Raw genomic sequence first — 21,891 nt, 5'->3', positions numbered from 1 at the left:
TTGTTTGATAGAAGCGCAGATTCGTTAATATAGAATGAGACATTGGCTATACCTCAGCTTGTAGACACATGAACATAGTGCACGCAACATCATCACACAGTAAGTCAGACATATGCAGATGGTGGTTGATTAAGACCTGTTCCCCAGCTAGCTCTTGCGCAGCAATGCCAGGTGGCCTCCGGCTGTCACGGTATCACCCGGCTTCACCAAAATCTTCTCGACCTTTAGTTTTCCAGCCTTCGTCACCGAATCTGGCGTCTTGACCGCAATCTCTAGCTTCATCGCCTCAAGGATAACGATCTGCGTCATGTTAGCATCGCCAAATGAACAATCCCCTATCTAAACTCACCACAGTCTCGTCACCAACCTCGTCCCCCTCACTAACCTCTACCTTCCATACATTCGCATCGACTGGCGCTTCGACCCCCACAATCGCAGGATCGTCCAGCAGCTTTTCTACTGTTCCTTCATCAACTTTACTCTCAGCTTTCTCTTTCCTCCAACGTTCCAAGCTCTCGTTCTCGGCTTTCGTCATTTCGTCTTGCGCAACAGCTTGCTTCTTTCTGATCTCCCCCACTTCGTCCTTCGTCTTCTCTAGAAGCTGATTGTGCTGTGCCATGTCAAACTCCACCTCATCAAACTCCCATTCATATTTACCCGCACGGAATTTGGCAAAAATATCATCGAGTTCCTGTTCGCTGACCTGGTAAAAAGTAAGGATGTCGAAGTCACGGAAAATCCATGGCTTATTATCGAAACCAGGTTTGTAGGAGTAATAATCCCAACAGGGGACTGTACGACCGATCATTTGATATCCGCCTGGAGAATCAACAGGGTAAATGGACATGCAACTACCTGCCCAACCTAGAGTACCCTCTGGTGTGAAAACGCGACTCGGATTCATCTTAGGGGCCGAAATGCGTTGACGTGGGTCTACAGGAAGCGAGACGGTGTTGCCACAGAAGAAGCCCACAACAACCGCCATGAACTGGCCAGTAAGATATATTTCTTTGAGTTGTTGTGGTGTAAATGCGTTATTCTTTGCTACAAAACTCAGGTTGTCGGGCAGGTAAGGGGCATGTGGTCGCTGGTTCGTCATGTAGCGTTGAGTTGCTTCGTCTTGGAGTTTCGATTCGAATGAGAGAGGTAGCTTGAATACGCGCGTAGGGACTTTTGTGTTCCTCAAATCACCGAGATTTGACTCGATAGACTGGAGATGTGCGACGAGGACCGAACGAGGGAGTTTAGAGCCGTTGTAGTGAAGGAGCAGCGTGGTACAGCATCCAACAGTGTTGTAAAGGTTGACTTTGATGATGTCTGGAGTTGATTCTGAATGCAATGCGTTCTCCAAGGCAGTGACACGGCAGCGGTGATTGAGATTGAACTCCTCATTACCATATTCGACCAGAATATGGTCATCACCTCCCTGACGATACCGAACCTGTGGAGTACTCGCGTTACCCTCCCTCTCCCACACAACTGCCTTTCCCATATCGCCCTCGTGAAAATTGCAATGTGCGCCTTGTAATTTCTCGATGCTGTCGAATCCGTTTTCGCTCTTGATGGCTTGCTCAATTGAGTCGAGGAAATTATCGTTTCTCTTTCTCTTCTTCAGTGCATCCTCCAGTCCGACTCGGATATATTTCACGGTGTTGCCTGCTTTGAGCTGTCCTAATTTCCACCAGTCTGCCTTGACGACCGTCGTGCTGCTGGTAAAACCGCCAAAGTTTGGGCAGTCTACTGGAAAGATACATGGGTCATCCCCTGTCCAGTTCAAGGTACCCAATGGATATCCGTATTCTACTAGATTGCTGGGGTGTGCGCCACCTTCGCCGCCATCCTTACGGGCCCACTTCGGTACCGGCCCGATCAGTCTAATTCCACTCCGCGATGCATTGTGAGATACCTTCCACTCAGTGTTGTATATCTCCTCGATAAACTTCGGGTCGAAGTAGCCTTCGTCATGAGGTCCGACCATAGCCGTAATCTCCCAGTTTGTCTTATAGACCGGTCGCAGCTCTTCCGGAAGCGAAATACTTGTGAAGTCTTCTGGAAGCTTGCTCATTATCTGTAGTAAATCACCGGGGGCAAGTGCACGGCCTTGGTAGCCTCCAATCGCCACAAGCGGCGACGTTGACTTTGAGCCAAAGTACTCTGCAACTGACGGAAAGCCTCCGTAGATGGCTAGGTAGGAGCGGCAACCTCCACCTGTTGTTTTTCCGATTTTGAGCTTTTGACCAGCCTCGATTTTCACGCTCTCCCACAAGGGAAACTCCTTGTCGTCAAGTGTTGCCTCCATGGGAGCGCCGCACAAAGCTACGATAGCAGGACCAACAAACTTCAGTTCTGGTCCACTTAACGTGATTTCTAGAGATTCCTTCGATCGCGGATTCCCAACAAGCATGTTCGCAATCTGAAACGATATTGGGTCCATTGGCCCAGAGTGAGGCACACCTTTACCGACTGTCGGCCTCCCAGGAAGATCCTGGATCAAGGTATATGCGCCAGCTGAGATGACATCGATAGCATGAGGCGTATAGTTGAAGCTTTCCAGAAAGCTGGTCATAGTGTTGCCCTCTTTGAAATGCGAATCGTCCAGTATGCTGGCGAGAAATTCGAGGTTTGTAGGTGGACCGCTTATAGTAGATTGTGTAAGAAGCTCCCTCATCGACGCGATAGCCCCGTTTCTGGATTGGGAGTGAACCATTGCTTTCGCTATCAAAGGATCTAGGGTTTGTTAGCACATGATTGACGAACTCCATCTAGGCTCAGATCTCATGATGAGATCCGTGTATCACAAATGTAAAGAAGAATAGAGCCCCATACCGTAATTGGGAGTGATACGAACTCCTGCAAAGTTGAAGATACGAAGTCAGTGTATGTCTCACGTGCATTTCGTACAGGCACAACTTACCTGTGAAAACCCAGGTATCAATGCGAGTTCCAGGAACATCCTTCCATGCCACTTTCTGCAGCAGTCCGGGAGATGGTGCGTAGTCCCTTAGCGGGTTCTCAGCGTAGACTCGAGCTTCGATAGCCGAACCTGTTGGACCTGATGGCTGCATATGCTTCAAGGTCTCGCCATCGAGCCCGTGCTTGCCCGCCAACTGTGCATCTGCTTGCTTTAGCATAAGCTCTACCAGATCCACATTGTAGCAGAGTTCTGTAATGCCGTGCTCGACTTGGAGTCGCGTGTTCATCTCTAGAAAGAAGAAATCGCCGGATTTATCGTCTACGAGATATTCGATGGTGCCTGCAGAACCATATTTGATCGATTCAGCTAGGCGTACTGCGGCTTCCCCCAACTTCTTTCGCAGCTCTGGCTGCCGTTCCACAAACGGACTTGGACACTCTTCGATGACTTTCTGATGTCGTCTTTGAATGGAGCATTCGCGTTCGCCAAAGTGAATTGCTTTACCTTGGCCATTGCCGAATACTTGGACCTCAATATGATGGCTAGCAGGGTAGAAGGCTTCGATGAACACTCCGGGATTTTTGAAAAGGGTCTTTCCTCTTGATTGCACCATCCGAAACCCCTCGCGCACCTCTTCGACCTTGTGACAGGTGATGAGTCCCATACCGCCACCACCACCAGTCGCCTTCAACATGACAGGAAAACCGATGCGCTCGCTTTCCTTTACGGCGGCTTCCTCGTTCTCTACCAGGCCTTTAGTTCCAGGTACGATTGGAACGTTGGCCTTTTCCGCAAGGTCTCTAGCGGTGTGCTTGACGCCAAAAGCCTCGATAGCCTCTGGAGACGGCCCTGCGAATACGATACCTGCATCACCCACTCGTCTCGCAAAGGGCGCATTCTCCGAAAGGAACCCGTAACCTGGAATGATAGCATCTACCCCCTTTTCCTTAGCTATCCGCAGAACAGCTTCTTCGTCCGTATACGCAGTCGCATTGCTACCAGGCAAGAGGATGGCTTCATCGGCATCACGCACGTGTTGCGATGCAGCATCAGCTTCAGAATAGATGGCGATGCTCTTGATACCGAGTTTCCTTGCAGTCCTGATTATGCGCACCTGTCCGTGCAGGTGATGTCAGTTATCGATAACGGAATCATTCCGCGGCGCAATTTACGTACCGCAATCTCCCCACGATTCGCAATCAATAGCACTCGTAGTTTCTCAATATTAGACATTGGATCGAAGTATTTTCAACGCAACTATTTCATCCAACACTCTCAAGAGCATGCGACCTCTATGAAGCTCGTCGTTGGAGGCAATGCAGTAGCGTATCATGACCCCACACTTTCCGTTCTTTCCGCCATTCCCTTTTCGCGCCGATATCTTACCTCCACCCGTTGGAGCGAAGGCGTTGTAATTGGTGATTCGGCATACACCACTCCTGCCGAAGTGTCCCCGAGTCTGAAGACGTCACCACGGAGCTTCGAGAGGCGGGGTCGACTTCGATAACAAGCATTAGGGCATGACGCCGCGCGTGAAGTGCGTTTGATCAACTATTGGGGGAGTGGGGAGTTGATAGATGGGTCGAATGGCTGTGTAAATTCGCCGAGTAGCTTGAAAGTGTGACCTCCGATCCGAGAAGGTTACTCCAACTACTCCAACCGTGCCGTTACGATTGGATGCGCATTCGATCACGCCTGCCTGGGCATACTCTAGGAACAGCACAAGGTATCTCACATCTCGACCGTAGTATATCGCGTCCATTTGCCGACACGTTTTCACAGAAAGAGTTTTCCACAATGCCAGCTATCAAACATGCCGTAAAGATCAACGTAGATCTAGGAGAAGGCTACGGAAACTTCAAATGTGGTCCAGACGATGAGTTGATTCCACTCATTGACCACGCGAACATAGCATGTGGTTTCCACGCCGGGTAAGGCAAAAACCTATGGTCATATCATCGACTCAGTCTAACAGTGCATCAGGGATCCGTTGATCATGCATCAAACGGTGCTCGCATGCAAAAAGCACAACATAGCCATCGGCGCCCATCCTGGCCTGCCCGATATTCAAGGGTTTGGTCGACGAGAGATCAAGATGTCGCCTGAAGAACTGACAGCGGCTATTCGCTATCAAGTCGGCGCCCTGAAAGCATTCTTAGATGCAGAAGACGTACCACTACACCACGTGAAACCACACGGCGTGTTGTACGGGATGATGTATCGGGATAAAGAGGTGTGTCGAGCAGTTTATGCCGGAGTACCCAAAGGGACAACTGTGTTTGGTCTTGCGGGTACCTTGCATGAGGAGGTCGCGAAGGAGCTTGGATTGCCATTCGTCGCCGAATTGTATGGAGATGTCAAGTATAGCAAAGATGGAACCTTGGTCATTGATCGGAAGAAGAAGTACGTTATGTCAACAACTACATTCACGCTAACATGCTCACCGCATACAGGCCGTGGCATCCAGACGAGACGAGAAAGCACGTTCAAAGTCAAGTCGAGAATGCGACTGTTACCGCCGTTACGGGTGAGGAGGTGAAACTCCCCATAGGCGACCACGAGGTCTCGTTGTGTTGTCATTCTGATTCACCTGGAGCTGTGGAGATTGTGAAGGCGGCGAGGGAGATCGTTGATCAATTCAACAACAAGCACTTTGGGAAGTCTTGAAGAAGTCTCGTATGGAAAATGTCTCTCCAATTCACGAATGTCGTATGAGAGCTACAAAAGGTTTTTGCTTCAACATGAGTAGTCATAGTAGAATACCGAGACGAGCATCGCCATGCAACTTGAACATTAGGTAGATCTCGAACTTAACTAACACAATAGCATTTGGAAATTGCAAGGCTCTTGGCACGCGTTGGTCATATTTGAGGAGTATTGACAAATCTATTCACACTGAACTCCACTACCTATTTCCTAACCCAAGTCATTCGAAGACCCACGCTCCTATTTCATGCATACATTTTCAAAGAATTCAAATAAGATCCAAGCACCCTCGATTACATGCCGAACATGGGCCATGGATGCATCAAGACGCCCTATATGCAAGTTGGTCATCGATCTTCTTCTCGTTTTGCTTCCACATTACGCAACATATCTGCCCTCTCGTGTGCGTAAGCTTTCATGGGGTATAATTGAACAACAAAATCTGTCGGTCGAGTGCTATATTGGTGACCGCCAGTGGGCATATAATGAGCCCATAGTTACCGTTCGCCTCGGCTGTGGGTAGTCGACTGGGCAAATTGCGACTCGTAGAGTGCAGCCTATGCGACTCTCGCGGCATTTTCCAATACGATCGCACTCAGTCACAGCGTCGTCATGGCTGTGGTATCTGAAGGCCAGAATGGCACATGAAAGCCTTTACTGCACTAGTCGTGCTCCGCCATAGCTGGTCGTATCCTTATGAATCGCTTGCATCGGCCATGGTCACGTCACCTGCACCAGTATCCTGAACCAGTGGCGATGTTGCAGGAAGGATGGCTGATCGCGGTCGGTTGTATTCGACGTCCAGATGATCGGGCATGCTCGCTGGAGTGGAGGATCGCGAGTCGAAATCCTCGTCGGCAGGTGGTGAGAAGTCCCACACCTAACCACGTTAGCATGTCATTCTGGTGTGATTGTGCGCAATTAACTTACCTCCATAATGGTGCGACCGCCCCGGCTGGCCATGATAACAGCCTTTTCTTCCTCGAATACGACTCTCCAGACAGCCTCGGCAGGGCTACTCAACTCTCGTACGGGAACACCAGTCTTGAGATCCCAGACCTTGACGCGACCATCGCTGCCACCGCTGACTATCCTGGTGTTGTCAAACTGTAGACTCGTAACGCTGTTGTCATGGGCAGCTAATCGGTGAATAGCCTGATATGTTGCGAGGCTCCACACGCGGACCGAGCCGTCTGATCCACCAGTAACAAGGATATCGTCACGCATTTGAAGTTGTCCGACGAGCGAGGTGTGGCCTTGTAGCACAGCCAGGCATTTGCTACACGAGAGAGTTAGTTTTCGATAATATTGTGGTACGCAATCGGACTTACCCATCGTTGGGATCCCATATCCGGACGCTGGTGTCCAAACTACCTGTCGCAATCTTCTTTCCGTCGAAGGCGATCGCATAGATCTGACTAAAGTGACCAGTGAGTGTGCGCAGACACTTGCCCTCGGATATGCTCCAGATCTTCGCTGTGGTGTCGTAGCTGCCGGACACAACGATATCGCCGTGTATTTCGAGGCATCGGACGCTAGCCTGGTGGCCAATGAGCACATGTTTGCATAGACCCTTCTTGAGGTCCCAGATGCGAAGTGTGGTATCCCTTGACCCAGATATAGCCGTGTTCGCATCGGACATCTTCAGACATCGAACTGTCGAGGTGTGGCCGCGGAGGGTAAACTGGGGAAACCTAGCAATATCTGTTAGCTATGATGATCGCGTAGTGTGTAGAAAAATCGTACCCAGTCGCAAGATTCCACACGCGCACGTCGCGATCGCATCCACCGCTGACCAGAAGATCACCCCAAGGCACCATGGCCCATACGCCCATGACGTGTCCCTGGAGCGTCTTCTGGTGATCGCCTACTGTGTCGAAAACATGTATCTTCGCATTGTCGAGCGCAACCACAATGTACTTGTTCGTCAGATGCAGACTGGTTACTACACCCTGATCTGGGGTAATCTGCCGCGCGTCGCATACTCCTCCATTCCGCCATGCCGTCTCAACCATGTATCGCTGCTTGAAATGCGATCGGTATGTGGTAGCCTGCTGTTTCCGCTGGGATGGCTTCCTCTTAGCGGCTCGATCGAGGCTCTGCGTCCGGAGACCCTCAGCGCCGCCAGTTGATGATGGGCCAACTTCGACGTGTTCTCTCTCGGTAACGTCTTCTATCCTGGATGCGCGCTCGTCGTTCTGCCACCATGATTTTGCGTCGGTATCCTCCATCTCATCGTTTGCGTCATCCTCCCCGATCCTCTCTTCTCTCGACAGAGCCCTGAAGGAGTACTTCTGGCACAGCAACCGCCAGGCACTGTCATCGTTGACGAGTTCGCGCCACTTCTTGGACACTTGCGACGCCCGAGCGAGGGTGGTGGGGTCGTCGACGCATTCTAGAATCTGTACGATGTGTCAGCGATCTCGGCGATAGAAGTTTTCGGTACGGAACCCACCCTTAAGCATAGTTCGGTGGGGAGGACCATGAAGGGGTCCTTTTTTAACCTGGGGCTGACAAACTCGGCCACGAAGCTCAACTCCTGACTGTCGCATAAATTCAGCAGCTCTCCCAGCAATCGCATCCGCTCCGCCCTGTTCATATCGCCAAACTGCGCTCGTATGCTCTTGATGTCGCCATCTTCGTGTTCGGCTGCGGTGCTCCAGTCGGGCACTCGCTGGGTCGGCGTAGGACTGGGCGCCGGTGTAGGCGGTGAAGCAGGCGCCGAGGGAAGGAGGTTGTGCGGTATGGTCGAACTCAAGGGACTCTGAGGTGTGATTATGGGCCGTGGTGCTCCCGATCGAGACATGCGGCCGGGCTTGCGCGGGTGTGGTGATGTGTACATGGTGGAGCGCGAAGAGGAGGCTGTAGCGGTGGCAGAGGCGGCCATGTCGGTATCCGAGTCTTCAGTCTGCGGCCCTGGAGCATCTCGGTCTTCCCGGACGGGTGTGAAGTAGTCGGACGAGTCCATGACGGAGGTCCTGCAGAGTTCGGATGCGGTATGGCGTTCCCTGTATGGCACGGCGCCCTCTGTGTAGTAGCAGGGGAGAAAGCGACGGGGGATTCAGGCGGGTGTATACGTCGTCCAACAGGGCGCAACTATGGAGAGGATCGCACTTGGAGAAAGGGAAGGAGGTCTGCGGAGGTTTCGAGTGGGTAGGCGCGACTGGGTGATGCCGGCGGCCGGCCAAGACATCACTCAGCCCTGGAACCTCAGACGTCCATTTCCAAGCTTCACATCACCATCCCTGCATATGCACTTGAGACGACTGAGCCTAGTTTGCCTGTAAAATCTCCTGTGCAGCATCTTGAGTGCAGGCCATAATTAGACGCCCGTCGTCAAACGCCCCAGGGGGTCAGGTGCAGGCCATGTTTCATGCATTGTATTGTCTCTGCGAACACCAAACCGTCATGGTTCCCTCGACTCCAACAAGCGCAAAACAAATGGTTGAGACCCAATTCCTCGAGTACCCCGTAGTACCGAGCCGTCTAGCTGTCTGATAATCGATGTCCAGCTGCCGTCACCTGTCACCCAGAGGATTGCACCGTTGTACGCCTCAGGCATAGTGCAACACCACCTGAGCACCCATTTGTACGGCGCTTAAAGTCACGACGGTCACGAGCAGGATTTAATAATCACAAGAGACCCTTGTTCAGACTCAAGAACTCACATGTCATGGCGGTCACGGCTTGCACCTCCTTTTTGCTCAATGCTTAGCTAGCACAGTCTGAACACATTAGAGGGTGTGCACGGTTCCCGTCGTAAAGGCTCGATCGATCGCCCTAAGTTCGCCATGATGTTTCCAGCTCTCAAACACCTTACTTTGGTACCTCTTCCAAGGTGCGGTCGGATGAGCCAAACTATTACCTCTACTCTTGAAGCTATGTCATGTTCGATGATGTATGGTATGCATCTCTAGATGATAACGCATTGTCAGGCTACATGTTCTCGGGGATCTCGGGTGACATGCTAGCACATTTCTTGTGTTCTCCAAGCTCTGTGCGGCAAAAGTACTGCAGACATTGACGAACACCCCAAATATAGGCACCATATCGGCGAGGCCGTGATAGAGTGCCAGTGGTGTAGAAGCTCCAGCATTCTTTGAGCAGAGATCATCTGGTTGGGTTGAGGCAGAGTTTCAGGATTGAGATGCGCAGGAGGCTGCGCCAAATCAAAATTGCACTATGAACTCGATATACATTTCCTCATCAGGTCATATTAAGCATGGTGTCGTTGTGTTCTCAGGTACCAGCCCTGGATGTGCCTGGGTAGAGGCGGCTTGCTTACCCGAAGCAGACTGGCAGGACGGGAAACGTGCGAGGGAAGCACGCAATTTCCCCGCGACGTCATTGGATCCGACATCGTCGCATTTCCATAAGTTTTCGCACGACGGTCCGGCAACGGTCCAGCCGTTTGTCATCGTGAGTATCGCGTCATCATGGAGTCTCTCCGTCTCGTCTCCACTTTCGCATACCTCTGCCCTCGATCCGCGCGTGCTGTGGGCAACCGGTACAGCCATGAGCGTTCCCCGTAGCCTGTTCGCAGGCACGCGAACAGCACGATCCGCAACAACTACACAATGCTTCGCCAAAAGATCAGCTCAGACTTCGCTGCTATTTGCAAGACGGCAGTCGAACCAAGCCACCAGAAAGCTGCACCAGCAGACACCACGAAAAGCACAACATGCCGCCGCCGCTCGAGAAGTTGAATCGTCAAACCCCGCCCTCTCCTTCCCATGCCTCGACGCTCAAGAGGCTCGCTCTGTGTCTCTTTCGAGAAAGCGGGCATCTTCAGGACCCGAACCCTCATATACCTCTGGACACACCCTGAATTTCCATTCGACACAGCCCATACTCCTCGATTGGGGCGGCATACTGCCAGAGTTCAACATTGCATATGAGACATGGGGGCAACTCAGCCCGAACAAGAGTAATGCCATCCTACTGCATACTGGGCTATCCGCTTCTAGTCATGCCCACAGCACAGAAACGAACACAAAGCCGGGATGGTGGGAGAGGTTTATCGGGCCAGGAAAGCCTTTGGATACAGACAAATACTTCATCATCTGCACAAACGTAATCGGAGGATGTTACGGCTCGACTGGACCTTCCTCAATCGACCCTGCCAACGGCGAACGATACGCGACCCGATTTCCAATTCTTACAATGGAGGACATGGTACGCGCACAGTTCCGACTGCTGGACAACCTTGGCATTCAGAAGCTGTATGCGAGTGTAGGATCGAGTATGGGTGGTATGCAAAGTCTAGCCGCTGGGACACTGTTTCCTGACCGCGTGGGCCGTCTGGTCAGCATAAGTGGATGTGCACGCAGTCACCCATACAGCATTGCTATGAGACACACCCAACGTCAAGGTTAGTACATGCGAGGGGCATGGATCATGCGCATTTATTAACCTATTCCTAGTGCTCATGATGGACCCCAACTGGAATCGCGGTTTCTATTATGACAGCATCCCTCCACATGGTGGTATGAAGCTTGCACGAGAAATTGCCACAGTCACATACCGAAGCGGCCCAGAATGGGAGCAACGATTTGGTCGACGGCGGGCAGACCCTTCGCGACCACCGGCGCTTTGCCCTGATTTTCTCATCGAAACCTACCTCGACCACGCGGGGGAAAAATGGTGTTTGGAGTATGATCCGAATAGCTTGCTCTACGTCTCCAAGGCCATGGACCTGTTTGATCTAGGACAAGAGCACCGCAATCGCATCAGCGAGGTGCGGAAGGCGAACAGTGGCAAGATGCAGGCTTACCTGGATGGCCACGACATCACGTCTGACACGAGCAGCGATGTGTGCAACTTGACTTTGCCCGATCGACCATACGAGGAGAAAGAGCAGCCTGCTGATGTCGACTCTGTAGCGCAGACCGACAGCAATGAACCACCAGCCGATCTCGTGGCTGGCCTGAAGCCTCTCGCAAATACCCCGACTCTCGTTTTGGGTGTTGCTAGCGACATCCTGTTCCCTGCGTGGCAGCAGAAGGAAATAGCAACAACGCTTAAGCGTACTGGCAACAAAAATGTTACGCATATTGAACTCGGGGAAGAGAAGAGCTTGTTTGGCCATGATACTTTCCTTCTCGATCTCCAGAACGTCGGTGGCGCTGTGCAGAACTTCCTTGGATGAGCATGTTACTCCAAAGTACTATTATTTTCTTTGTTCGGGTCTCTTCGTACTGGAAGAGTCGTTGGACTCAAATGTATGCATTGCGGGCGTTTGTTGAAGCTTTACAATCAACCACATGTATTTACACTAAAACGATCGGTATCGAGATCTGTCTTACAACATGTCTACTTTGCCCCAGGTATCTCATTCTTGACGTTCAGCCCCTTCCACTCTGCGCTCATGGCCTCATCAATCCAATTGCACTCTGTCAACCCAATGTGTTCGCGGACGTACTCTTCCAGCGTCTTAGCTCCTGGAGCGCCTTCGTAGATGGCTATGGCCCCAACACGGGGGATGTGTAGGCTGGATGCGAGCCGGGAATCCGCTGATGTCTGGACCGGAACGAGTCGTGTGACTGTATTGAATGTTTTCGGTGTAGCAAGTGTTGAAGATAGGGTGGCTAGGTGGACCAGTGTTGGAAGATGGGCGTGTGCGGGTGATAGAGAAGGTTTGGGGTGAGTTAGAATGACCATGCTTAAGGGCTTGAGGGCTGCTTCGGGATGTTTTTCTGGCGTCTCTTTCTCCTCTGCGCCATTTCCGGCCTTCCCGGCGAGATTGAGCTGAACCAGGTCCTTGGTAAGCTTTTGATTCGCAACGAATGCGGTAGAAGGAGCGTTCTTGGCAGCTAAAGCTTCCAGATGGCGCGTTACGCTATTGAGGCCGACGAGCAGATGCTCCCCAATATCTGGCACAGAAGGCGCAGTCTCGGTCATCGTGGGATTATCATTACTGGAATCCGTGTTGTGTCTTCTCTTCTTCCCTCTGGATGGATGGATGTGGTTTCTGCGATGGTCACCTAGCGGTGTGGTAAGACTACGACATTGTTAGTGGTCAGGAAAGAAGAAGGCATCGTAGGATCTTGAGTGGTGAGAAAACTCCCGTTACGGAGATCCATCGAAACTCGAGCGCGAACTCCAGAAGAAGTGGTGGGAAGATGAAGCTTCGCTTTGCGTACCTACTTGCAAAGCAATTCTAGTATGACTTCTTCGTCCTCTCGTGAAACTTCAGGCCTGCGAAGATCAGCAGGGTGTATTGAGAGACCGCGTATGTGCCTACCACTTTGTCTCTGCGAATGGCGACGATGTTTTGAAGACGGGCTTCGCGTTCTGTTTGGCAGGTGCCATTGCCAAGATAGCTCTTCAACTGGCTCGTTCCACTTCTCAATACTAGCTGTCCCGATGAGTGTCTGCCGACGTCGAAGAGCAGAAGTACTTTTCAAGCTGGCCGAAGTGCGCCCGACACCCTGCCAGTGCTCAGTCTAGATAAGTGAGACTTGTAAGGTGGAGTAGACAGGCGTGCCTTGCATTAGATGGAGGATTTCTCGATCTTGGTCTGATGAGGCCTAGACTGCTCCCACTAGCGGCGCGCTAGCTCCACAGCGGGAACCAACTAGGATGACGATGGTGGGGTTTCTTAGCTACGCGTCGAATATCTGAAGCTCTGCCTACCAAGTTGAATCTGATTCTTTCTCATTGCATTACCCCAATTTCAGCTCATTCCTGTCGTCGACGCAGATGAGACCCAACCTCCCCGCGTTTACCCTGCCGCTGTGCAAGGCTGTTGGCCACTAAGGCTGGAAGGAGCTGCTGTTGCCTGTACTTGGGATTGCTTGCTCTCTGCCTGGCCTCACCTGCCTGCACGCGTGCTGATAGTCGCTGGCCACGCCTAGTCCTCTCGCAGACAACTACACAGGCCTTCTACCGTCATGACCGCGCCAGACATAGATATAGTGCAGTCTGTCGCTGCAGACGAGCCAGCAATCACCGCCTCTGCCTCGCCGCCGCGTCGCGCCCCCATTGAAGACGCCGACGCCAGCTACACACGAAAACGCCCCCGCCTGCACAGCGGGAGCAACAGCCTGTGCGCCATGCCTAGCGAGCCCCAAACCCCCGCGAATACTGCCGCATCACACTCTGAGAAGCAGGTAGAGATGACCATACGCTCACACCCGCCCTTGTCCCCGAAGCGCGGTGGAGACGAGGACCACGGCAATGCTAACGACTTCCTCGAGGATCCCTCACCTACCCCCGGTCAGTCGCCTATACTCATAACTAGTAGCGAAGATGAGCGAGGAAGCCCGCCCATCATGATAATTGACGACGATGACGACGAAGCAGTCGGCTTTTCGGTACAGGTGGACGCAGAAGACTACTTTCGCCAATTTCCGTACTCCCAACATGGTAGCTACTCTACCGTTGTTCGCGACCTGACACAACACATGCAAAGGAGTACGTCAAGTTTGATGCCCACTCAGCGCCTACGATTCTAACAATATTAGTTGACAACGAAATCGATTTCGACTTCTTTCCTAGCCTTTCGCGATGGCTGGCCGACCTACCCGAACCTTCCGCTAACTCACATGGCTTTTATGCGAGTAAGGCCATGTTCTGGGATGATTTCTCTTTACTGTTGAACAAAGTGCTATCACGCAAGGCGGCATTTGGCCACCAACTAGATGATCGTCGCACGGGCGACATGTTCTACAGTTTCTTGAGTGCATACATCAGGATATGCTCCTACCTTTTACTTGCCGACGTCCACCTCCTCTCCCGCCCGCGTCTCAGTGAGATGTATAATTTGCCTCTCCTTAGCCAGAAACATATGCGGAACTGGCATACTATTCTTCTCCCTGACAAGGCGCCAGTATTTTCTATGGTCAGCAAAGAATACTCCGCTGATATCCGGAAAATGGTCTCGCTACTACAGAAGGACTTTCTGGTCGCCAATGGTGCTCAAAATCTGCTACGACTGGCCAACGAAGCCTTCCACCACGTGCCTTTGAACACGCAAGCCCAGATCGCAGCATTTACCGCTCCTGTGCTATGCTCATTGGGTATATCGATGTCGCAGGGCCCTAAATCTTCGAACGACGACTATCGTTCCGAATTTTGTCGCAGAGTCCTACAGTTCTTGGAGCAGTACATGGACGATCTCTTCGATTTGAGCAGAACTACCGATTCTACCGTCGCTCGAGACTTGATTCAACAATTTCACTCGCTATTATTTGAGCTATGTATCTGGGACAAGAAAATAGAGTCAGATCTGGTCGACAGATACTTAGACTTTCGGAGCGTCGATTCGCCGACAACATCGTCCTCCATCGAAAGCAGTCTTGCCAGGAAACAGGACGATTATCTCAATGACCCTCAATACTTTCCAGTACTAGTCGCCAACGCCTGGAAGTTCAAGATTCTACGCAGATACCTCACTAAAGGCAAAATGGACTTGCGCGTCATGAGTATAGGCGTGATGGATATAAGCTTGGTCGAAATCTGGAAACAGTACAATGAGGCCAACGCAGCAGGAAAGCATCCTGTCATGCGGTACCTAGCGGACTTTCTTCTCGACGGGAAAGTGGTTGACTACCTCGTCAGCGTGGACTCACATCCCCAGCTCATCGCGCGCAGCGGAAACATTGTTGGATTTCTCGTTGTGACTCAGCGTTGGACAGACTCCCAAGCGGACGCCATCTGGAACACGGTCGCCACAAATCCCGACCCTCGAGTGGTAACCGCAACTATGACCATGCTTAGGCCAATCATGCATCTGATGAAGCCCTCCGATCATCTGTACTTTTGCACTAAACTTCATGAGACGCCCATCAGTAGCTATACGATGGAAATATTCCGATTCCTACAAGACCTGGGCCAAAAGATCGTTGAGAAGGCCTCGGCAGAAGACCTCGCTATAAGGGAAAGTACCGCAAGACCGTGGAATGTTTGTATCCGTCTTGTCCGCGACATAATGTCTCAGAAGGCACCAGACAAAGACATGCTGGACCTGTATTGTGAGGCTGCCGAGCACCTCAAAACTTTCGCACATAGCGTGCCCATTGAAGAGCGGTATTCAATCTATAGGAATTGTGCGAACTATATCGGCAGCAACTCAGCCGAGGCAACTGGAAGTGTAAGAGTCATCTTCTCGCTGGCTTCACCGATTCCCTCTGGGGACGGATCCTTCTTCCATGAGAATCAAGATGTCACATGCAAGATCTTAAGCGAGATTACATCGTATGTCGATACCGAGAAAAACCATGAACCATCCACCCACCAACAGCTAGCTCTCCGTTGTCGGTTGGAGCTCCTAGCACTCATGATATGTCGTGCTGGACCAGCCATACCTGTCGAGATGTACAATCAGCTATGGGAACACACCATCGGTCTTCGTGCGCTCTCAAACACAGCCCGAGACTGGGCATGGGTGCAATTACTTCAAACGCTGAAAGTCGCCCCAAACAACGATTACTGTAGGCAACTTGTCTCTTCTCACATGACACACATGGACCCCAGCATGTACACAAATGGCATGTTCGAATTTGTCGCCAACTACAGCTTTCCTATGACGCGGCAGCCTGTTGTAACTGACCAAGGGGAAAAGACTGTATTGCAGATTCCCGGTGCCGATGTGCTATGGTCCATGGTTCTATCGTCACCAGAAGGCACTATTGAAGATCGTGCTGCTCGTCTTCTTGCGAGTCGCTATGTGCAAATCAACGAAGCTGAGGGTGTTATGCTAGCAGATGTGGAAATTGCTCACACTGTCCTAGTCGAGAAGTGTATGCAGGAGATGCGTTCGGCCTGCAAGGTCATACGCAGTCAGTCCCCAGATAGTGGAGATCCAACAACCATGGATGTCACCGCATCTCACTTGGCTGTGCATGAGAATGAGGGGCGCTGTCGCAGAATCATCTTGTTCCAAAAGCTCCTACTGGAGATGATACGTCAAAAACCAGAATTCAATCGCAATCGGAGAGCAGATTCCAAAGTCGACGAAACGGATGTTTTCTACGGCGATTCGATCGCGATCCGAGTCCAGTGTGGTAACGATAGACAGGTCGTGATGATGGGTGCAGATCACACTGTGGAAGATCTCTACAGGCGACTATGTCATGTATCGAAATGCACCAAGGTCAACCTATTCGCGAAAGGCAAGCGGCTCAACGTTTCCGATAGGTCGAACGAGAAACTGAGCCGTATCGACTTCGGAGGGCAGCTCCTCGTACAAAGGGCCCCGGATGCGGAAGTCACTCAACCTTTGTCGGGACAGAGCACAGGATCTTCGGTTTTCGAGTCCACAGTGGGTAAATATCTGGATGAGCTATTCTCCTTAATGGAAACCGATGATAACCTAAGCCAAATGGTATTTATTTGCATGGGACCGCGCTGTACGTTGCTGATTCTCGCCAGGTGTTCGATTATTTGAGCTTCTTCCCAGCTCGACATACCTTTGCGGATAGTGTCATGGCAGGCGCAGCACGATCGGAAGATCTTTTTCCCCCAGGAAAGCTCTATCAGGCGAGATACGCGGCTATGGCTCTTCAGGCTAGACTGCGAGAGCAGATACGTAACGTAAGGTTACTGAATAATTCGTGTTGATATCCATGTGCTAACGAACTAGAAGTCAAACTTAGACGAGAAGTTCCTGGTCGGTGCTATACGCCAGTTGAACGAAGCTCTTCTCAATCCTCGTCTCATTAGTGATACAATCTCGAGCTTTCAAGAGCTGCAATTAGCGGCTGTCCTCGTGGCAGCTCTGTTGGAGTTTCTTAGAGGTAAGTGCCACGTTCTCATTTCTCATAACATGGCCAATGCCTTATGCAAAGTAGAGCGTCCTTCCGCCGACGCCTCGGCGACCTATTTCTCCGACGGCACACGACTCGGAAACCGCCTTATCATGATCCTGTCGGTTGCACTTGAAACGAACGAAGATGCTACCGTGGTTCAAGATTGTTATGCCATTATCCTAGAAGCATCACTTCACTCGCGCATCATCTGGGAAGCCTTCATTGAGCACCCCCAAGTTCCGCAATTGCACCGAGCGCTACTTCTGGAAGACCTCAGGGAGCCTTTGCGACAACATGTTGCTCAGAAAATTGATTCCGTCTGTGGTGGTGATCTTCCATCTACATGTCCACTGACCAAAGGTGAGATTGCCACCCAGTTCTGGGCGGTCATTTCTGCGATCATTCCAGATTCTGTGCGCCTTCCTATACAGTCTTTTCAACTACTCGACATTGCTGAGCGGGTTTTTCGGGCAAAGGACGAGTACGAACGCAACGAAGCTTCACTCCGACTGTACTTGACTAAATGGATTGACCTACTATTGAACCACAAGCATCAGGAGTTTGTAGGCCGAGACGAGATCGACCACGTGGTTTTTGGTCTCACAAAGCTTATATCATGCTGCATACTGTCATTGAAGTCGTTCAAGAAGCCTCTCAATACAGGCGACGTGATGGAGAAGATATTCAAGAAGTACATTTTCGCCGAGAGGTACGTCGCGCAAACCGACCAAAAATCGAGCGACTCTGCTCCGATTTGCTACCTTTTTTCATACAGCAAGATACTGACTCAAACCAGTCGGTCTTCTGCAGAAGCTGGCCTAGCTACTGTACCGATACTAGAGTCACACACGAGGCACGAGATGTACGATCTCATGCTTGCCCTAGTCGACGACAGTAGCACGTACAATACCCTCATCAAGCTCGCAGGAGACGTAGAAAACGAGGAATACGAGCCAGCGTTGGCCACCGTCTCTGTCGATCGTTCCATGGAAATACGCTCTGGCACAGGCTATGTGGGTCTGTACAACCCGCGTGCCATCTGTTACGCAAACTCCCTTCTTACTCAGCTCTTCATGAATCTCAACTTCCGTGAATTCATCCTAGGTTTGGAACTGCAAGAAGGCAGTGGCTCTCAACAGCTTCTACTTGAAACACAGAGGCTATTTACAAACATGCAGCATTCCTTTCGCAGGTCTGCAGATCCACGCAGTTTCGCAGCATGTGTCAAGAATTCGGAGCTCATGCCTATCGACATCAGCGTTCAGATGGACGCAGATGAGTTCTACAATTCCCTGTTCGACCAGTGGGAACGTCAACTTATTAAAGAAGAGCACAAACAGCATTTTCGCTCATTCTATGGGGGGCAAACCTTGAATCAGATCAAATCAAAAGAGTGCGAACACGTTTCTGAACGAACGGAGCCTTTCTTCGCGGTACAATGCGATGTCCAGGGCAAGTCCACACTTCAAGAGAGTCTCCAGGCTTTTGTTAGAGGCGATGTCATGGAAGGCGACAACAAGTACAAATGTGAAAGCTGTGGGGGTAGATATGTTGATGCAGTCAAGCGGTAAATTGAAGTCAAATCTGGTATTGAGCGAAGCTAACTACATCAGCACCTGCTTCAAGGAGGTCCCTGACAACCTCATCTTCCACCTAAAGCGCTTCGAGTTCGACTTGGTCGATTTCAGTCGGAGAAAGGTCTATGATCACTTCGAATTCCCACCATCTATCGACATCAGCACGTACCATGTCGACCATCTTAGTGACCCAAGCAAGTCAAAGGAAGCGGACATATTCGACCTTGTTGGTGTACTTGTACACACAGGTACTTGCGAGCATGGTCATTACTATTCTTACATTCGTGAACGACCTTGTCCGACAGGAAATGCAGCACCAACCTGGGTTGAATTCGATGATAGCAATGTTGGACCTTTCGACCCAACAGACATTGGGTACCGGGCGTTTGGAGGCTTGACAGACGACAGCTTCAACCGCGTACCGAAACAATATTCTGCATACATGCTGTTTTATCAACGCCGGACTGCGGTAGAAAACGATCAGCGCAATTGGGTCCCCTCTCCAGACGGGAAGACTCTAAAAGTTCCCATGCCCCCAGCCCTGGAGAATGAGGTTGATCTTAAGAACGAGGTGTTTATCAGAGAATACTGTCGCTTCGATCCAAACCATACAAAGTTTGTGCGACAGCTTCATGCCATGTCACGTACTATCAACCACGGGTCATGCTCAGAAGGCCATCTACAAGTACGTGATATCGCGTTTGATTTATCCAGGTTCAGGACACTAACGTCTTTGCAGGAAACTCGCTCTTTGAGGATAGTGCTTGCACACCTCGGCAACGTTGTCTGGCGTCACATGACTTCCGATATTTTTTCCGATACCTTACTTCAGATACGACGCTCCGTCCTGCCCTGCTCAACATGCTGCAACATTGTCCTCAAGGCTCTTGCTACCGACGAATGGAATCTGCTCAATCTGCTGCTCCGTTGCACACACGCCAAAGTACGGTCTCAAACACGTAGCTTTCTGATCGACTGTCTCAAAGTCTCGCGTGAAAAGGACCCTGTTTCATACGGTCTGGAGGACGCTGAGAATGATATGGACTTCGATCTTTCTTCACTAACAGGTGGGATACTTGCGAGTTTCACGACCAGGTTACGTATCATCACAACCGAAACCCACATGTCCATACGGGGCTGGGACGACTTCTATCTCACACTAATTCAGATGCTCGAACTGGGCCATGTGGAGATCGCTGTAGTATTGAATGGTGGCTTCCTGGATTTCTGCCTGAAAATGCTTTGTATGCACTCGTACAAGCGGTTCCAAGACGAGGACCCTGACCTATGGAGAATTGTGAGCAAGAAGTCGGGAATTTATAATAGGCTCATCGGATTCCTGTCGAATTTGCTCCTACGCATCGATACCGGTCTGCCAGCCATTGCCTCAGGTGCTGATCGCCTAGCTTCGCTCGACCGGGAGACTATGATGTTTCCATTGACCTATCAAGAACGGAACATGCTCTATTGGTGGGACTCTGATCTGAAAGCCATTGCGGTTCTAGACAAGGCGTTGGAAATATTCGATGAGTCGAAAATGGATTACTTCCATCCCGGTGACATGGTCAAATCGATGCTCGGTTGGCGAGACCCGCAGGCTCAGTCCAGCCTCTTCAAGACTCTTCTTGAAGGCATCGTTACGCTCGACCCTCCCTTCTGCGATGCTTATATGAGAGCTTCACTATCGTATTGCGAAGGCTGTCCGGTGGTAGACAGTGTCAACAAAATTATTACAACGATTGCGAAGGCGGTTGCATCAAACAGTCGGATTGAAGAGGGCCGCGCACCTGGCGGCTCGGCTGCTCTCGATTTCTTTGGCGGTCTTTTGCAAATAAAGAACGAGGCTATCTTTCAGCAAAAGCACCAGTACATGTTCTACGCATGGGTTATAGGGAAAAGCCGCATTTGGGCACCCCCCTTACTCTTACACAAGCTGGAAGACGTACGGCAAGGTGCACAGATGCTTGTCTGCGAGCTTTACAGGACTTACGAGGGATGGTCTGTGGATCTGGTACAATTCAGATGGAAAACACTCCGTGAGACGATCACCGACATGATGAAGCGCATCGTATACGAAAAAGATCTAGGCATGCCGAAACATCATCTATCCCCACTTATCGACACTTGCCAATTCCTCGTTCAACAGCTCTACGACCTCAACCAGAGCGAGGATCTTGAGTTGGATCTGTATAGAGATGTTGTCAACGACACCACACGCATGCAACAGTGGGCTGAGGAGATCGAACCTAGATTGGAAGCTTGGCCACAGGACGATAGCCTATCAGCGGCTGATCTCTATGATAATTCTGGTAGTGAGTCAGATGGGGAAGAAGTATATGATAACGATGTATGATTATTGACACGATGCGTCGGTAGATGGCCCACTCAAGTCCGACTCATCGCTGTCTCCTTGTGATCCGGACGGCGCCAGCGATCGTTCTCCAGCCCGTTCTTCGAACGTCACGTACATCAGTGATGAAGAAATCACCATCTCAACGAATTTCTAGAGCAACCATAAACCCATGGCTTTGCTAAGAGCAGGCTGTATGGATTTGGACTTTCTGTGCATTGACTTTGCACGAAGTTATTGTTAGGAATTGCATGCCCTGTTTTCTAGGACACATCTGGTACACCATGGCATTTACTTTGGACTTCGGTTTTTGGGGACAGTCTTCACTTTATTGTTCTTGCTGGGGTGGCATAGCGTGGGTGCTTGGGGGTACTTAGATGAAATGACCTCTTCACATTGGGAGTTAGGTATGACTATCACGCTTCATGACTATAGCATCCTCACGATAGAGAATTTATCTACGGAAATCTCATTCTGCTCAAAGCATCCTACGCATAACGCGTAAGTATTGCTGAGCAGCTGACTTCCCCCCGAGCACGATCTTGCACCGCGCTGAGACGACCCACTCTTATGCCAATCCCTCACTATGATACT

The 21,891-nt window shown here is 50.9% G+C and overlaps 6 protein-coding genes across 6 annotated transcripts; 3 read left to right on the top strand and 3 right to left on the bottom strand.

Annotated features, from left to right (window-relative positions):
• Positions 1-147: 147 nt before the first annotated feature.
• Positions 148-4,147, bottom strand: AA0111_g7175 (putative urea carboxylase; the record flags this gene model as incomplete). Its single annotated transcript, XM_028653480.1, has 5 exons — positions 148-300; positions 350-2,727; positions 2,827-2,850; positions 2,915-4,028; positions 4,091-4,147. 5 exons carry the CDS (start codon positions 4,145-4,147, stop codon positions 148-150), a joined length of 3,726 nt encoding a protein of 1,241 aa, XP_028505016.1.
• Positions 4,148-4,711: 564 nt separating this feature from the next.
• AA0111_g7174 (Lactam utilization protein) lies at positions 4,712-5,581 on the top strand (the record flags this gene model as incomplete). The annotated part of the gene is made up of 3 exons (XM_028653479.1): positions 4,712-4,845; positions 4,898-5,317; positions 5,368-5,581. The coding sequence occupies 3 exons, from the start codon at positions 4,712-4,714 to the stop codon at positions 5,579-5,581; spliced, it is 768 nt and encodes a 255-aa protein (XP_028505017.1).
• Positions 5,582-6,314: 733 nt separating this feature from the next.
• Positions 6,315-8,588, bottom strand: AA0111_g7173 (hypothetical protein; the record flags this gene model as incomplete). The annotated part of the gene is made up of 5 exons (XM_028653478.1): positions 6,315-6,500; positions 6,551-6,899; positions 6,952-7,314; positions 7,367-8,022; positions 8,076-8,588. The coding sequence occupies 5 exons, from the start codon at positions 8,586-8,588 to the stop codon at positions 6,315-6,317; spliced, it is 2,067 nt and encodes a 688-aa protein (XP_028505128.1).
• Positions 8,589-10,135: 1,547 nt separating this feature from the next.
• Positions 10,136-11,768, top strand: AA0111_g7172 (hypothetical protein; the record flags this gene model as incomplete). The annotated part of the gene is made up of 2 exons (XM_028653477.1): positions 10,136-10,991; positions 11,044-11,768. The coding sequence occupies 2 exons, from the start codon at positions 10,136-10,138 to the stop codon at positions 11,766-11,768; spliced, it is 1,581 nt and encodes a 526-aa protein (XP_028505130.1).
• A 164-nt stretch (positions 11,769-11,932) lies between these two features.
• Positions 11,933-12,931, bottom strand: AA0111_g7171 (hypothetical protein; the record flags this gene model as incomplete). Its single annotated transcript, XM_028653476.1, has 3 exons — positions 11,933-12,620; positions 12,767-12,817; positions 12,864-12,931. 3 exons carry the CDS (start codon positions 12,929-12,931, stop codon positions 11,933-11,935), a joined length of 807 nt encoding a protein of 268 aa, XP_028505136.1.
• Positions 12,932-13,512: 581 nt separating this feature from the next.
• On the top strand, positions 13,513-21,300 carry AA0111_g7170 (hypothetical protein; the record flags this gene model as incomplete). The annotated part of the gene is made up of 8 exons (XM_028653475.1): positions 13,513-14,035; positions 14,086-16,946; positions 16,994-17,155; positions 17,205-17,358; positions 17,413-18,079; positions 18,167-18,937; positions 18,984-19,632; positions 19,687-21,300. The coding sequence occupies 8 exons, from the start codon at positions 13,513-13,515 to the stop codon at positions 21,298-21,300; spliced, it is 7,401 nt and encodes a 2,466-aa protein (XP_028505139.1).
• Between the last annotated feature and the right edge of the window lie 591 nt (positions 21,301-21,891).

The sequence above is a fragment of the Alternaria arborescens genome, assembly GCF_004154835.1.
Source record: "Alternaria arborescens strain FERA 675 chromosome Unknown contig_16, whole genome shotgun sequence".
Classification (NCBI taxonomy): Eukaryota; Fungi; Ascomycota; class Dothideomycetes; order Pleosporales; family Pleosporaceae; genus Alternaria; species Alternaria arborescens.
The sequence above is the reverse complement of the archived record's forward strand: the minus strand, read 5'-3'. Positions and strand labels throughout refer to the sequence as shown.